At 39.2% G+C, this 17,166-nt stretch overlaps 1 protein-coding gene across 2 annotated transcripts in view; it reads left to right on the forward strand.

Moving 5' to 3' along the window:
• ugp2b (UDP-glucose pyrophosphorylase 2b) overlaps positions 1–17,166 on the forward strand; it is a 55,840-nt gene that overhangs the window by 35,653 nt on the left and 3,021 nt on the right. For both annotated transcript variants that reach the window (XM_063056095.1, XM_063056094.1), the window contains exons 5-8: positions 1,814–1,947; positions 4,537–4,834; positions 7,563–7,760; positions 15,520–15,762. In XM_063056095.1, the coding sequence (XP_062912165.1) occupies positions 1,814–1,947; positions 4,537–4,834; positions 7,563–7,760; positions 15,520–15,762 (873 nt within the window). The remainder of the gene's footprint in view (positions 1–1,813; positions 1,948–4,536; positions 4,835–7,562; positions 7,761–15,519; positions 15,763–17,166) is intronic.

The raw sequence follows: 17,166 nt of genomic DNA on the forward strand, positions 1-17,166 counted from the left end.
ACATGGAGGTAAGATCAGGCCATAAGCATGGGTACTGAAATCATTGTAGACACATTGCTAACCAGTGATCAGCTTTTGACTGCCTTCTGTATTCTAAGTACTACTTAAAATATAAATAAAGGTTCAGGCAAGTGTAAGGTCACTATGAATAGTTGTTTGGACATGGAGGGTCATTCAGGGGACCGTGTGGAACCATATTCCTCCCTCTGATTCTGATTGCCTCCTTAACAGTTTTACATCTCTGTTCCAACCCATTATGTAGGCACACCATTGGTGAATGAACCAGCCACACAGGTTTTGTACATCAAATTTCTTTCTAAATGCCTGTCAACCTCCTTATACCATTTTTCCTTCTATCCGTTTTCCTTTTACTGTGAATATTCATCTCTGAATTGCCATCGGACATCTCTTCAAATTAAACTTCTGTTAATATTATTGTCAGGCTGAGTGTGCATTGAGCTCTGATCAAATTGTCAAATGTACTGTCTAGGGACATCTTTTTAAACTAACTTAAGTATCTACTAACAGCATTGCCACTGACTGAGTTGGAAAGAAGTTAGGGTGTTGCTAGGAACACAGTTAATTGTAAGTAAACAGTTAATTTACTCAGTATAAACTGAGGCTGTGAAATACATTTTTGATTGGTGTGTGCAACTACTCCCAATGAAAATGATGTGATTTATCCAGAAAAAAATGCCCTGAGTGAAGGATGATATACAAATTACATTGTTGTGGTCACTAGGCTTGAGTGACTTTGTGGTTACCTGACCATCTCCCAATCAGGCACTATGCATAGTTAAACCATAAGAAATAAAAGCAGAATTTCATCTGGTCCATTGGGTCTGCTCCACCACTCCATTGTAGCTTGTAGAGGGACTTATTACCCCCTAGCCCCATTTTTCTGCCTTCTGTTTGTAACCTTTGGCACCCCAACTTATCAAGAACCTGTCAACCTCCGCTTTAAATAAACCCAATGACTTGGCCGCCACAGCTGTTTGTGGTAATGATTTCCACAGATTCATCACCTTCTGGTTAAAGGAATTCCTCCTCGTCTCTGTTCTAAATGGACATCCCTCTATTCTGAGGCTGTGCCCTCTGTTCCTAGGCTCCCCCACTATAGGAAACATCCTCTCCACATACACTCTATCTAGGCCTTTCAGTATTCAATGTGGTTCTATGAGATTCCTCCCCCATTGCCCAATTCTGCTAAACTCTGGCGAGTGTAGTCCAGAGCACTCAAACACTCCTCATATGTTAACGTTTTTATCCTGGCATCCTCCCCCTTCCTTCTCGTCCTGAAGAAAGGTTTCGGCCTGAAACGTTGACTGCTTACTCTTTTCACAAGATGCTGCCTGATCCTGCTGAGTTCCTCCAGCATTTAGTGTGTGTTGACTTGGAATTCCAGAATCTGCAGACTTTCTCGTGTTTGTGGCCTATAATTTCTTTCACTGTCTCCCTCTCTTAAAGAGTGGAGGGACATTTGCAATTTTCCAGTCTTCTGGAACCATTGCAGAATCTAGTAATTCTTGAAAGATCACTACTAAAGCCTCCACAATCTCTTCTGTTAATGTTAGCGTGCTGTAGAAATGCAAATATTCATTTTGTATTTGCTCTCTGAAGCCATATTGGAATATTGAGTCAGTATAAGAAAATGTAGAATATTATTGTGGGATTTTGAAACTGGATGTGCTGGTGTAAGTAAAAACAGCAGAGTTTGGTGAATGGCTTGTGTAACAATGTACAGTACATGATACATCAGTTATCAAAACTTCCCCTTGTCGTAGAATCAAATCTAAATTTATCTTTTTGTTAGCATTTGAACAGAACGTACAATGCAGATGTTCCCCTCGTCTTAATGAACTCATTCAACACTGATGAAGATACTAAGAAGATATTACAGAAATATAATCACTATGGAGTGAAGATTCATACCTTTAACCAAAGCAGGTAAATAAATCTTTTCAGAATGAGAATCAGGTTTCTTGTCACCGGCATGTGATGTGAAATTTGTTAACTTAGCAGCAGCAGTTCAATGCAATACATAATCTAGCAGAGAGAGAAAAAAATATTAATAAATAAACAAGTAAATCAATTACGTATATTGAGTAGATTTTAAAAATGTGCAAAAGCAGAAATACTGTATATTTAAAAAAAAAATGAGGTAGTGTCCAAAGATTCAATGTCCGTTTAGGAATCGGATGGCAGAGGGGAAGAAGCTGTTCCTGAATTGCAGAGTGTGTGCCTTCAGGCTTCTGTATCTCCTACCTGATGGTAACAGTGATAAAAGGGCATACCCTGGGTGCTGGAGGTCCTTAATAATGGACGCTGTCTTTCTGAGACACTGTTCCCCAAAGATGCCTTGGGTACTTTGTAGGCGAGTACCCAAGATGGAGCTGACTAGATTTACAAACTTATGCAGCTTCTTTCGGTCCTGTGCAGTAGCACCTCCATACCAGACAGTGATGCAGCCTGTCAGAGTGCTCTCCATGGTACAACTAGAAGTTTTTGAGTGTACTTGTTGACATGCCAAATCTCTTCAAACATCTAATAAAGCATAGTTGCTGCCTTGCCTTCTTTATAACTACATCGATATGTTGGGACCAGGTTAGATCCTCAGAGATCTTGACACCAAGGAACTTAAAACTGCTCACTCTCTCCATTTCTGATCCCTCTGAGGATTGGTATGTGTTCCTTCATCTTACCCTTCCTGAAGTCCACAATCAGCTCTTTCGTCTTGTGACATTGAGTGCCAGCTTTTTGCTGCAGCACCACTCCACTAATTGGCATATTTCACTCCTGTACTCCTCTCGTCACCACCTGAGATTCTACCAACAATGGTGGTATCGTCAGCAAATTTATAGGTGGTATTTGAGCTATGCCTAGCCACACAGTCACGTGTATATAGAGAGTAGAGCAGCGGGTTAAGCACACGCCCCTGAGGTGCACCTGTGTTGATCATCAGTGAGGAGGATATATTATCACCAGTCAGCACAGATTGTGGTCTTCTGGTTAGGAAGTTGAGGATCCAATTGCAGAGGGAGGTACAAAGGCCCAGGTTCTGTAACTTGTCAATCAGGATTGTGGGAATGATGGTATTAAATGCTGAGCTGTAGTCGATAATCAGCATCCTGACGTAGGTGTTTGTGTTGAACAGATGGTCTAAAGCCGTGTGGAGAGCCATTGAGATTGCGTCTGCCATTGACCTATTGTGGCAATAGGCAAATCGCAGTGGGTCCAGGTCCTTGCTAAGGCAGGAGTTCAGTCTGGTCGTGACCAACCTGTGAAAGCATTTCATCACTGTCGATGTGAGTGCTACTGGGCGATAGTCATTAAGGCAGCCTACATTATTCTTCTTAGGCACTGGTATAATTGTTGCCTTTTTGAAGCAAAGTGGGAACTTCTGCCCTTAGCAGTGAGAGGTTGAAAATGTCCTTGAATACTCCAGCTAGTTGTTTGGCACAGGTTTTCAGAGCCTTACCAGGTACTCCATCGGGACCTTCCGCCTTGTGAGGGTTCACTCTCTTTAAAGACAGTCTTAACATTGGCCTCTGAGACAGAGATCTAGGCTGCCTTGTGAATTTAGTAACTCAGTTTGATCTGATTACAGCCTCAGCTGTTTTTAAGTGTCTGTTGATCACCCATTTAGCACTGGTACTTTTTAATGAGTATTTGATGGAAGCAGCATTAATCCATTGTCAGTAGCAACCTGGCTACCACTTTATATTCTAAGAGCATTAACCATCAGATTTTTCCTGTCAGGAGGTACATCATTTTAAATGCAATTGCAAATGAATTGTTGAACTATGATTTATTTTTCCATAAAGTTAGCAGATATACTTCCTATTTCAGAAGAAGAATTGCATAACTTCCAGTTAAATGAATGTTTTACAGCCAATGATGTGCTACAAGTGTATTTTGCAGCCTGGTAATATAATAGTTTTGCCAGCAGTGAATGACACTCCCAGTTTATTGATGGTAGTTCAGTAATGCAATATAGCTTTGATTCCTAGCTAGTAAATACATGCACCATATCAATTTTACAGCATCAACTACTAGGTCTAGCATAAATTGTCCTATAGTTTTGTAAACCTGTAATTTTCTTAGTTTGTTTGCCCAACCAGTAATGGGCAGCAATTCTATTGCTGCCCTGCAGCCAAGACAAAGAATAACTGAAAGGACAGTATTACCTGTTTATTATGTTTGACCATGTTAACAATTTCTAGGTTTCAAATGAAAGTAGATTTCACAACAAGGGAAAGCTTTACCTGAAATCTAAGTACAGTTGAAATAAACTACTTTTGATAGATTAGTTGTCTTAATTTTTATCCACTACAGCAAAAGAGAATGGTTTCGAGTTCAATGTTTCAACAACGTAGAATACTAAAAACATTTATGTGATGGTTTTACGAATTCCTTAACTTTAGACCGATTGTCATAGAATAGGATGTATTAATATGAATTTTCCATTACTCTATTAGATCTAGTTAGAAAATATGTTTTTAGTAAAATCTCCCAATTTTTTAAATTATTCCTCAGGTACCCACGGATTAATAGAGAATCCTTGCTTCCTGTAGCTAAAGAAATAGCTAGTTCTGGGTCTAATGCAGAGGCCTGGTATCCACCAGGTCATGGAGACATTTATGCCAGCTTCTACAACTCGGGTCTATTGGAAATGTTTCTCCAACAGGGGAAAGAATATATTTTTGTATCCAATATTGATAATCTTGGAGCAACTGTTGATCTGTACATTCTTCATCATCTTTTGAATCCACCAAATGGAAGGAAGTGTGAATTTGTTATGGAAGTAACTGACAAGACTAGAGCAGATGTTAAGGTAATTAACTTGTTTTAGATTCAAATATCAAGCATCACAAAATTTAAGTATTTTAAATATAAAATATATAATTTATGATTTGCATGTTGGAATGTGCAGCAAGAATGAAGCAAAGCACAGAACACGGATAGAATCCCATTATATGCTCTGCCCATATTCAGACACGTATCGGCTAATCTCACTGCTGTGGACTGAAAAGTAAACGAATTTTGAGCTCAAATGCTTAAAAAAAATTTCAAAACGTTGAAAGCACATCTAAATGTTTTGTGACTGCAGGATTGCTTGATGTTGTACATATGCCAGAGCACAGCACAGATTGACACACTTGGGTTTAATCTTGTCAGAAACTATTGGTTAATGTTGTTGAGACTTGTGACAAACTCTAATAGTGCTGAGACACAAGAGACTGCAGAACTGGAATCTTGTGCCGGGGGGAGCTCACTAGGTCAAGGCAGCATCAAATCATGTTGAAATTGTTACTGACTTCCTAGACTTTTAACTCCATAAACCAGTGATTCACATTTGTATTTTTCTTGTAGAGCATATTTATTTTTTGGGCTCCAGGTGATGATGCAAGGCCAGCGTTCATTACTTATTCAAAATTGTCATGAGAAGGTGAGAATCCTTTCCAAGGGTAGCAACATACACAAAATGCTGGAGGAACTCTGCAGGCCAGGCAGTAGCTATGGAAAAGAGGACAGTCGACATTTTGGACCGAGATCCTGTTGAAGGGTCACAGCCCGAAATGTCAACTGTACTCTTTTCCATGGATGCTGCCTGGCCTGCTGAGTTCCTCCAGCACTTTGTGTGTGTTCCTTGGATTTCCAGCATCTGTAGAATTTCTGTTGTTTGTGATTGGATTTCCAAGAGTCAACTCGTAATGGTAGACTTGTGGTAAATTTCTAAGGCAGGCAGGTGTTACTTTTGTTCTTGATTCTAGAGGTTGAAGATCTGAAGTGGCCTAGGTAAGTATCAGTGTATTTTGTGCTTGAGACATAATACAACCATTGCTCTGGTGGGGTAGGCAATGAATGTTTGCGATGATTGATGGGGTTCTAATCAAAAGGACTGTTTTGTACTGAATGGTGTTTCCTGAGAGCTGTTGGAGCCTCACTCATTCAAGCAAGTAGAGAGTGATTTTGAGCTGTGCTTTATAGATAGTAGAAAGGCTACTGCTATCTACAGTGGTGGGGTGGGGTGGGGTGGGGGAGTCATTTGCTGTAGGCTCTAGTCCACTTGTAGCCATGGTATTTGTCTGTCTAGTCCAGATGAATTTCTGGTCCCAGTAGTTGTAATTTTCTCACATGCATCCCCTCTATACTTCTCAGATTTCTATAAGAGGTCTTGCAGTTCTTTTTGCAAAACATGGGATCATGAGTCCATGAAATTACTGAGGGGCCAAGGCGGTCCAGTATTTGTGAAGTGAAAAGTAAAGAAATTCTCCAAAGGCCTTGGTGCACTGAAAAATGCATGCTTACAAACGTTTATACTGTGTCATTACTAAGAACTGAAATGACCTATTAGAAATTGGGTAGACCAACTCTTTGAACAAATGCAGTTCTACCTGGAAGGACTCTGAAAAGTCATACTTTAAGAAACTGGTAAAATGTTGCTGAGAAAGAAGTAGTGCAACTCAGTCAAAGCATATGTAAAAATAACGTAGAGAAAAATTGCATAAAATGAATCTCATCAGCCTTTTTTTAAGTAAATAGACTAGCTGTCATAAACTGAATCTAATGCTAAGCAATTCAGTATTTCAATTTCATCAGTTTTCCAACAATAACTTAACTACACATGATTTAAATGAGGAACTATATCAAATAAATACCACCTATAAATTTCAGGAACTTGTAATCAGTTGAAGACAAAGTAAGGAAAGAGCAGTCAGAAGTGATTCTGGCTTGAAATATTAAAGGAAATTTTCAGTTGTAGGCTTTAAAAATGACATGACTTGCTTTAACACTGCATTAATAAATAAATACTCCTTTATTTTTGGATAAATTTCCCTAGAAAATCGATAGCATAAGACTGAAAAACAATTTCCATTGGTTTTGGATTACATTTTTTCTGGACTGAAAAGCAATAATGTGTGTTTCTAAGTTTCACTTGGAAATCCAGGTCTGAATCAACCCTGTGCTCCTGATGTATTTCCTCCTTCAGTCGTGCATGGGTTATTCTTTTTTTAAGAACACTGTCAAATGAGGGAAACGCTCATTTTGTTGTCCTGCAGTGGCCATTTTTGGACAGTTTGGATTTTCCAGAGCTTTTCTAGATTGGGACCTCTCAGGTAAATCCTGTACTTGCCTTTAATTCTTATAACTCCTTGCATTGCAATAACTTCAGTTAATTTCTTTTCCCTCCCACTCCTAATCATGCATTAAAATCTTGCATTGGAGCAAGTGGTACAAAAGTGAAGTATTATTTTAAAATGACATTTTTTCTTGAGCAGTGTTTCAAAAGTCCAATAATGAACTTTTATTTTCATATACATGTTCAGTATTCTGCTTATTAGTCATAAAGAATTATCCTTGAAGTAATACTTGGTTTTTCCAAATAAATAGGAATACTTGTATGCCATTGTGATCATTTTAGTTCATGTTTGAATTCTATGCATTGAGTGTGACTCTCAGAATTACTTCCTGTTTGTTATTCTTTAAAAGGTGGAAATAACAACTTGAATTGTTTGCTTATTTTCACATTTGATTCTCATGAAGCCATTGCTCTTCAGGGTGGTACCCTTATTCAATATGATGGAAAGCTGAGACTGCTGGAGATAGCTCAGGTACCAAAAGCGCATGTCGATGAGTTTAAATCTGTCACTAAGTTCAAGATCTTCAATACCAATAACTTGTGGATTTCTTTGGCTGCAATTGAAAGGCTACAAAAACAAAATGGCATTGACATGGAAATCATTTTAAACCCGAAGGTAATCTAATTTATTAAATATCAGATGTTTTAAAACAAAAGCTTGCAGTTGTTATAGTTATTACTTACTAGACTTGTCTCAAAATGCATTGTAAGAATTACTGTTTATAGTCCCAGAAGATAAATATTGTAGCCAATTTGTGTAATGCAGTATCCCAGAAACAACACTAAATACTTTTATCATTTTATTGTTCCGATTAATGTATTATCTTTGGAATAAATCATCATGGTAGTATTAAATGTTTCTCCTTCCTTTTAGCTGTGCCATGATTATTAGATATTAGACCACAAAGCCATAAGACATAGGAGCAGAATTATGCAATTTGGACCATCGTCTATTCCGCCGTTCAATCATGGCTGATCCTTTTTTTCCTCTCCTCAGGCCCATTCCCCATAACCGTTGATGCCATGCCCAACTAAGAACCTACCAAGCTCTGCCTTAAATAACCCAATGACCTGGCCTCCACAGCTGCCTGTGGTAACAAATTACACAAGTTCACCACCCTCTGGCTAAAGAAATGTCTCCGCATTTCTGTTTTAAATGGACAACCCTCTGTTCTGAGGCTGTGCCCTCTTGTCCTATACTCTCCCACCATGTGAAACATCCTTTCTACATCTACTCTGTCAAGGCCTTTTAACTTTTGAAAGATTTCAATGAGATCATCCCTCATCCTTCTAAATTCTAACGAGTACAGACCCAGAGCTGTCAGATGTTCCACGTATGATAACTCTTTCATTCCTGGAATCATCCTTGTGAACCTCCACTGAACCCTCTCCAATGCCAGCACATGTTTTTTTTAGATGAGGAGTCCAAAACTGTTCACAATACTCGAGGTGAGGCCTCACCCATGCCTTATAAAGCCTCAGTATCACATCCCTGCTCTTGTATTCTAGACCTCTTGAAATGAATGCAAACATTGCATTTGCTTTCCTCACCACTGACTCAACCTGCAAGTTAACCTTTAGGGTGCTCTGCACAAGGACTCCCAAATCCCTTTGCATTTCGGATTTTTGGATTTTCTCCCCGTTAAGAAAATAGTCTGCGCATTTATTTCTACTACCAAACTGCATGACCATGCATTTTTCAATGTTGTATTTCATTTGCTACTGTCTTGCCCATTCTCATAATCTGTCTTAAGTCCTTCTGCAGCCTACCTGTTTCCTCCACCAATCTTCGTATCATCTGCAAACTTGGCAACAAAGCCGTCTATTCCATCATCTAAATCATTGATATACAGTGGTCCCATCACCGACCCTTGGGGAACAGCACTAGTCACTGGTGGCCAACCAGGAAAGGACCCTTTTATTCCCACTTGCTGCTTCCTACCAATCAGCCAGTGCTCTAACCATGCCAGTAACTTTCCTGTAATACCATGGGCTCTTAACTTGGTAAGCAGCCTCATGTGTGGCACCTTTTCAGAGGCCTTCTGAAAGTTCTTTACTGCATCCTCTTTATCTATCCTACTTGTAATCTACTCAAAGAATTGCAACAGGTTCGTCAGGCAAGATTTTCCCTAAAGGAAACCATGCTGACTTTGTCTTATCTCATCTTGTGTCACCTAGTACCCCATAACCTCATCCTCAATTGACTCCAACATCTTCTCAACCACTGAGGTCAGGCTAACCGATCTATAATTTCCTTTCTGCTGTCTTCCTCCTTTCTTAAAGAGTGAAGTGACACTTGCAATTTTCCAGTCCTCTGGCACCACGTCTGAGTCCAATGATTTTTGAAAGACCATTTCTAATGCTACCACAATCTCTAACACTACCGCTTTCAGAACTCTAGTGTGCAGTTCATCTGGTGTGGGTACCTTGGGTCTTTCAGCTTTTTGAGCACCTTCTCTCTTGTAATTGTAACTTCACTCACTTTTCTTCCCTCGCACTCTTCCAACAACTGGTACACTACTGGTGTCTTTCATAGTGAAGACTAATGCAAAACTACTCATTTAGTTCATCTGCCATCTCTTTGTCCCTCATTATTATTTCTCCAGCCTCATTTTTTAGTGGTCTTATATCCACTCTCATCTCTCTTTTATTTTTTACATACTTGAAAAAGCTTTTACTTTCCACTTTGATATTGTTTGCTAGCTTGCTTTCATATTTCATCTTTTCCTTCCTTAATGATTCTTATATTGCCCTCTGCATGTTTTTAGAAGCTTCCCAATCCTCTGTCTTTCTGCTGTTTTTTTTCTATGTTGTGTTGTACCATTTTGCCATTTGAGTATTTCTTCATTTTTGGAATACACCTATCCTGCACTTCCTCATTTTTCATAGAAACTCACGTTATTGCTGCTCTACTGTCATCCTTGCCAGCATCTCCTTCCAACTTACGTTGGCCAACTCTTCTCATACCACTGTAACTTCCCTTACTCCAATGAAATACAACTACACAGATTTTACTTTCTCCCTATCAAATTTCAAATTGAACTCAATCATACCCTTAAGGTTAACCTCCAGACTGAGTCGGTAGTGAAGAAGGTGAAGGCAAATGCAATGTTGTTATTCATTTCTAGAGGAATAGAGTATAGGAGCAGGGATGTGATGTTGAGGCTCTATAAGGCGCTGGTGAGACCTCACTTGGAGTACTGTGGGCAGTTTTGGGCTCCTTATTTAAGAAAGGATGTGCTGACATTGGAGAGGGTTCAGAGAAGATTCACTAGAATGATTCCGGGAATGAGAGAGTTAACATATGAGGAACGTTTATCCGCTCTTGGACCGTATTCCTTGGAGTTTAGAAAAATGAGGGGAGACCTCATAGAAACATTTCAAATGTTGAAAGGCATGGACAGAGTGGATGTGGCAAAGTTGTTTCCCATGATGAGGGAGTCTAGTACGAGAGGGCATGACTTAAGGATTGAAGGGCGCCCATTCAGAACAGAAATGCGAAGAAATTTTTTTAGTCAGAGGGTGGTGAATCTATGGAATTTGTTGCCACGGGCAGCAGTGGAGGCCAAATCATTGGGTGTATTTAAGGCAGAGACTGATGGGTATCTGAGTAGCCAGGGCATCAAAGGTTATGGTGAAAAGGTGGGACAGTGGGATTAAATGGGAGAATGGATCAGCTCATGATAAAATGGCGGAGCAGACTCGATGGGTCGAATGGCCGACTTCTGCTCCTTTGTTTTGTCTTATATTGTGATCACTGCCTCCTAAGGGTTCACTATGTGGATGGAGAGGGTCACGGATTACAGTGTTTTCCACAGAATGCTACCTTTCACATCCTCTCCATATTATGAAATGAAAATCCAAACAATGTGTAATTAAAGTCTAGGTGTCTTTATCTGAAATATAATTTCATAAGTTAATTATATGAATGCCTTCCAATTTACTGGTTTTCTGTTTAGAATATCCAGCATTTTTCAGTGTGTATATAGAAATTCACATCAGTACATTTTAGAGTAATGTATTTGGATTGGTTAGAATTAAATTGACTAGGTTGATTGGTAGCACACTGTTGCTTTGGTGTTGGAAAATTATACTTTGAAGTGCCATACTAGGATTTGCACTTCTGAGCTGATATTTAGTGCAGTATTGAGTGATTGCTGCATTGTTAGAAATATCTTTACATGAAATGCAAGATCAAGGTACGGGTAAATGATTTGTGAGAAAGCAGATCACTTCTCTCAGCGTTGCAACCTGTACACTAATGAATAGGAACATTGGAAGGTAGAATAACTGTGGGATATAGTTGTATGCAAACACCGAATACACTGATAAGAATTGATTAGTTGTGAAGCACTTCAGGATGATTAGACTGCATGAATTGTGCATTGTGGCTGGTTTCATTCTTACAGCACAATTTAAAATCTTGAATGTTAAATCTGAATCTAGATTAGATTGAGAGAGTAGAAATCGCAAACATATGAAGTTCACAATCTCTCTGTACGTGAGAACTAGTGTAGAGTTTTGTTTAATCTGTGTTTGCAGAAAGAATTGGAACTAGCAGGATTTTCCTGATTATTTTTTGATAATGCATCTACTTGGGGGAGATATGATATGTGGGTGTTAGCATTAACTCATGTACTCCTTGCTTTTAAGGAAATGGTTTTTAAGTTTAAGTAAAGATTTATTTTCTCAACAATGACTCGGATGGCATCATTTTTAGTTATATTCTGTATTGTCCTTTACATTTTGTTTGTTGGGGGAAAAATCTGTAGATCAAAACTAGAAATTATTTTCACCTCTTGCAGCCCTTTGACATTTGACTGTATTGTCCTTCTGCCACGACTGTCCTGTTATCAACTGAAATGCAGCAGTCTATTCCTGATATTTTTTTTTCCTCTTACCTCCTGCAGCCAGAGAATCTCTAAAATATCCCCTTGAACATTCCTACACCATTAATCTGACAATCCCTAACACGTTCATTTGCTCTGCCCTTGCATGACTAATTACATTGGGAGCAATGTCAGGTTCCAGGTGCACATTGAAAATTAACTTCACCTACTTCTCTTATTTTCAACTTTTCCCCACTGCCTCTCTTGTGCTGCTTGGTCATTATTCAGTTCAGCATAACCTGCATTTCCTCCAAATGGACATCAACAAAACCAAAGCCACTACCTTTGCTGTATCGCATCACACTTCCAACACTATCTTGGGAGAACTAGATTCTGATCTCAGCATTGTATTTGACCCCAAGCTGGGCATCAAATATTAATGGGTTAGTAAATTGGTTTGTGGATATTGTAGGTTTCAGTGATGCAGAGCTGGGCCGAGAAGTGGCTGATGGCATTCAATCTGTAAATGTGTGAAATGATACACTTTGGAGGATCAAACTTGAAAGCAGGGTCAGAGATGATGGAAAAATTCTTAGCCATGTAGAAGAAGAGGGATCTTGGGGTCCATGTCCATAAATCACTCAAAGCAGCCACGCACGTTGATAGGGCAGTGAAGGTGTATAGTACGTTGGCTTTAATTAGTTAGGGGATTGAGTTCAATCTGCAAGTTAATGCTACAGCTCTATAAAACACTGGTCAGACCACACTTGGAATATTGTGTTCACTTCTGGTCACCTCATAGGAAGGATGTGAAGGTTTTAGGGATGGTGCAGAGGAGATTTACTAGGATGCTGCTTGGATTAGAGAGCATGTCTTGCAAGGATAGGTTGAGCAAAGTAGGGCTTTTCTCTTTGGAGTGAAGGAGAATGACAGGTGACTTCCTACAAGGGTGTATGATGATAAGAGGCATTGATAATTTTTTTTACGCAGAATGGGTGGTGGTAGGGGCAGACACATTAGGGGCATTGGAGAGATTCTTAGGTACGCACAGGGTTGAAAGAAAAATGGAGGAGGGGTTAGATTGATCTTGGAATAGGTTAAAAGGTTGGCATAATATTATGGTCTGAAGGGCCTGTACTGTACTGTGTTATACTATTCTGTTTTATATCCTGTCCATCACAAATATCTCCTTTTAATCAAAAATAGTACTACTGTGAAATCACTTGCCCCTGAATGACTTATCCATTGCTTTGTTACCTCCAGAACTGCTTATTTCAATGCTTTTCTGTCCTTGTCCCTTTTGGCTCATATTCTCATTCTTAGGGGAACGAAAGGCCCCAGGTTCAAATCCAGCCAGCTGGCTCCCCTGCACGCTTTCCATCTGTGCTGGGTTACGAGCTGGTGATCTCTTTGGAAACTCACCTGGCAGAAGGCAATGGCAAACCACTGCTGTAACTTGCCTCGTACGCGATTCCCCACTACGTCAGAGAGGTGTGGAGGGAAATCGTCTCCGGCTGCGACGTGCCTTTCCTTTCCTTTCCTCACTCTCAGAAGGTTCCTGTGTCCCACACTTGCTCTTGGAGCTACATTTGCCTCTACTTAAGCAAATCTTAAATTTTAGAATTCTCAACTGGGTTTTCAAATCACTCTCTTTGTGTCCTCCTGAACTGATACCTACCACTATTCTTCCAGTTCTGGCCTCCTAGATACAGTGGCATGCAAAAGGTTGGGCACCCCGGTCAAAATTTCTGTTACTGTGAACAGCTGAGCGAGTAAAAGATGACCTGATTTCCAAAAGGCATAAAGTTAAAGATGACACTTTAATATTTTAAGCAAGATTGCTTTTTTTATTTCCATCTTTTACAGTTTCAAAGTAACAGAAAAGGAAAAGGGCCCGAAGCAAAAGTTTGGGCACCCTTCATGGTCAGTACTTAGTAACACCCCCTTTGGCAAGTATCACAGCTTGTAAGTGCTTTTTGTAGCCAGCTAAGAGTCTTTCAATTCTTGTTTGGGGGATTTTCGCCCATCCTTCCTTGCAAAAGGCTTCTAGTTCTGTGAGATTCTTGGGTCATCTTGCATGCACTGCTCTTTTGAGGTCTATCCACAGATTCTCGATGATGTTTAGGTCAGGGGACTGTGCGGGCCATGGTAAAACCTTCAGCTTGCGCCTCTTGAGGTAGTCCATTGTGGATTTTGAGGTGTGTTTAGGTTCATTATCCTGCTGTAGAAGCCATCCTCTTTTTATCTTCAGCTTTTTTACAGACGGTGTGATGTTTGCTTCCAGAATTTGCTGGTATTTAATTGAATTCATTCTTCCCTCTACCAGTGAAATGTTCCCTGTGCCACTGGCTGCAACACAAGCTCAAAGCATGATCGATCCACCCCCGTGCTTAACAGTTGGTGAGGTGTTCTTTTCATGAAATTCTGCACCCTTTTTTCTCCAAACATACCTCTGCTCATTGCGGCCAAAAAATTCTATTTTAACTTCATCAGTCCACAGGACTTGTTTCCAAAATGCATCAGGCTTGTTTAGATGTTCCTTTGCAAACTTCTGACACTGAATTTTGTGGTGAGGACACAGGAAAGGTTTTCTTCTGATGACTCTTCCATGAAGGTCATATTTGTGCAGGTGTCGCTGCACAGTAGAACAGTGCACTACCACTCCACAGTCTGCTAAATTTTCCTGAAGGTCTTTTGCAGTCAAAAGGGGGTTTTGATTTGCCTTTCTAGCAATCCTACAAGCGGTTCTCTTGGAAAGTTTTCTTGGTCTTCCAGACCTCAACTTGACCTCCACCGTTCCTGTTAACTGCCATTTCTTAATTACATTACGAACTGAAAATAGCTACCTGAAAACACTTTACGATCTTCTTATCACCTTCTCCTGCTTTGTGGACATCATTTATTTTAATTTTCAGAGTGCTAGGCAGCTGCTGAGAGAAGCCCATGGTTGCTGATCGTTGGGACAAGGTTTGAGGAGTCAGGGTATTTATAAAGCTTTGAAATTTGCATCACCTGACCTTTCCTAATGATGACTGTGAACAAGCCATAACCCTAAACAAGCTAATTAAGGTCTGACACCTTGGTAAAAGTTATCTGAGAGCTCAAATCTCTTGGGGTGTCCAAACTTTTGCATGGTGCTTCCTTCCTTTTTTTCACTCTAAAATTGTAGAAAACAAAAATGATACACTAATCTTGCTTTAAATGTTGAAAAGAATGTTTCATCTTTAACTTTATGACTTTTGGAGATCAGTTCATCTTCTACTCACTTAACTATTCACAGTAACAGAAATTTTGACCAGGGTGCCCAAACTTTTGCATGCCACTGTAAACTTCATTCCCTTTGAAATATATCTCTTTTCTGAAATATATCTCTTTTCTGCTTACAAGCCCTTTTTTGGCCAGTCTTTTTAATTACCCATTTATATATTCTCTTCCTGCACCTTGACAGAGTTTTTAAATGTCTAGTTAGACCCTTAAGTCCAGTTGTCATTTGTTTTTATTTTACTGGCATATTTTTACTGCACATTTGCTATTTTTTTCTAACAGATACTGGATGATGGCCTAAATGTGATTCAGCTTGAGACAGCTGTAGGTGCAGCCATTAAGTGCTTTGAAAATGCATTGGGTGTCAATGTGCCACGTAGTCGCTTCTTGCCTGTCAAGACCACATCTGATCTAATGTTGGTGATGTCCAACCTTTACAGTCTTAATGCTGGATCTTTGACAATGAGTGACAAAAGAGAGTTCCGAACTGTGCCTCTGGTTAAACTTGGGAGTTCCTTTACTAAGGTAATGAACTCGGGAGATGCCAGTAAAAGTATTGTTCATTTGTTAAACACTGAACTATCCATTCTTGAATGGTTGTAAACTATACTTCGTACGCTTAATATTTTTCTCTCTCAATTTGAATGAAACGTGACCTGTTTTTTACCCAGAGAAGGAAGAAAAATAGAAAATAAATTGAAATATACTGTGCCATAATTGGATGGGTAAGTTTATAAAAAAAATACTTAATAGTTAAGTCATCAAATTTGGAGTCTGTTTGATATTCCAGGGATCTACCTCTACAGACTTGTTCATTCTGCGGCAAAAGCGTGTCTCACTCCAGTGGCCTGAACTGAGGATGCATATTTTGTGATTTAAGGAGTATTCTTGTCAATCTGCCTCTCTACCAGAGGACTTTGGGTTCAGACCCAGGGAATAATCGTCAAACACAGTTTACTTAAAAATGAGGATGAGGAATGTTTTGTCAACTGAGCGACCGTAAGCTTGCTAATGAACAGTATGTATACAGTCTAATAAGAGCCACAGTTGGGAAGTAGATATTTGAGAGTACTAACTTAGAGAGGCAAGTTTAGAGAATGATGGTCAGGATAAGGTAGAGAGATGTTAATAGCTTAGAAATTCAGCATTAGTACCAGTTTGATAGAAGCTAAGAAAATCAAGGGCTAGAAAACACTGTAGACCCACATTAGTGATGTAGAGCACAACTAATTCAAGAAATGTATAAACATATGAACATGTTCATGAGGAATGAAGACAAAAGGAAGTTTAATCTGCATATTGAATGGAGAGACCAAACTAGTTGTAATGGCAAAGACACATTCATGGAGTGCATCAATCTCATTGTGGTGAAGAACCAGGTTAGAAATGGCTTTTTTTGACTTTGCACTGCTGTAAAAAAACTCAGTTAACCTGTTGGTTGAGGATCTTTACGGGAAAGAGCAGTGATTTAAAAATTTATGATTGGTACAATTTCAGGTCTGCCTGCAATGTGGATCTTTAATCTACACTATTATAAGGTATGATAGTAAATTAGCAAGGGAAAATATTACTGAATTATTACATGAAAATTAGTTGTGAACTATCCTTTATGGCAAAAAAAAGTGAAGTAGTCCATACATGGCCTGCAAATAACAATCAAAGGTAAAGGCTTAAAGTTACAGCAGTGAAATCTAAGGATTGGGGAAAACTTCAGAATTTTTGGCATAAAAGGACTAGGAAATGTATAAGGGAAAGTGGAAATATGAAAATAATCTACCAAAAAAATAGGAAAAGCTATGAGATGTGTTTTACAAGGAAAAGATTTAGCTTTTGTTTACTTTTTTGTAGATAGATTGATAAGTAATAATGGAGAATGAAGAAATTGCAAAAAAATTATGTCTTCATAATCGATGACAAAGGAAACCACCT

This window comes from Mobula hypostoma, chromosome 8 (genome assembly GCF_963921235.1).
Source record: "Mobula hypostoma chromosome 8, sMobHyp1.1, whole genome shotgun sequence".
Taxonomy (NCBI): Eukaryota; Metazoa; Chordata; class Chondrichthyes; order Myliobatiformes; family Myliobatidae; genus Mobula; species Mobula hypostoma.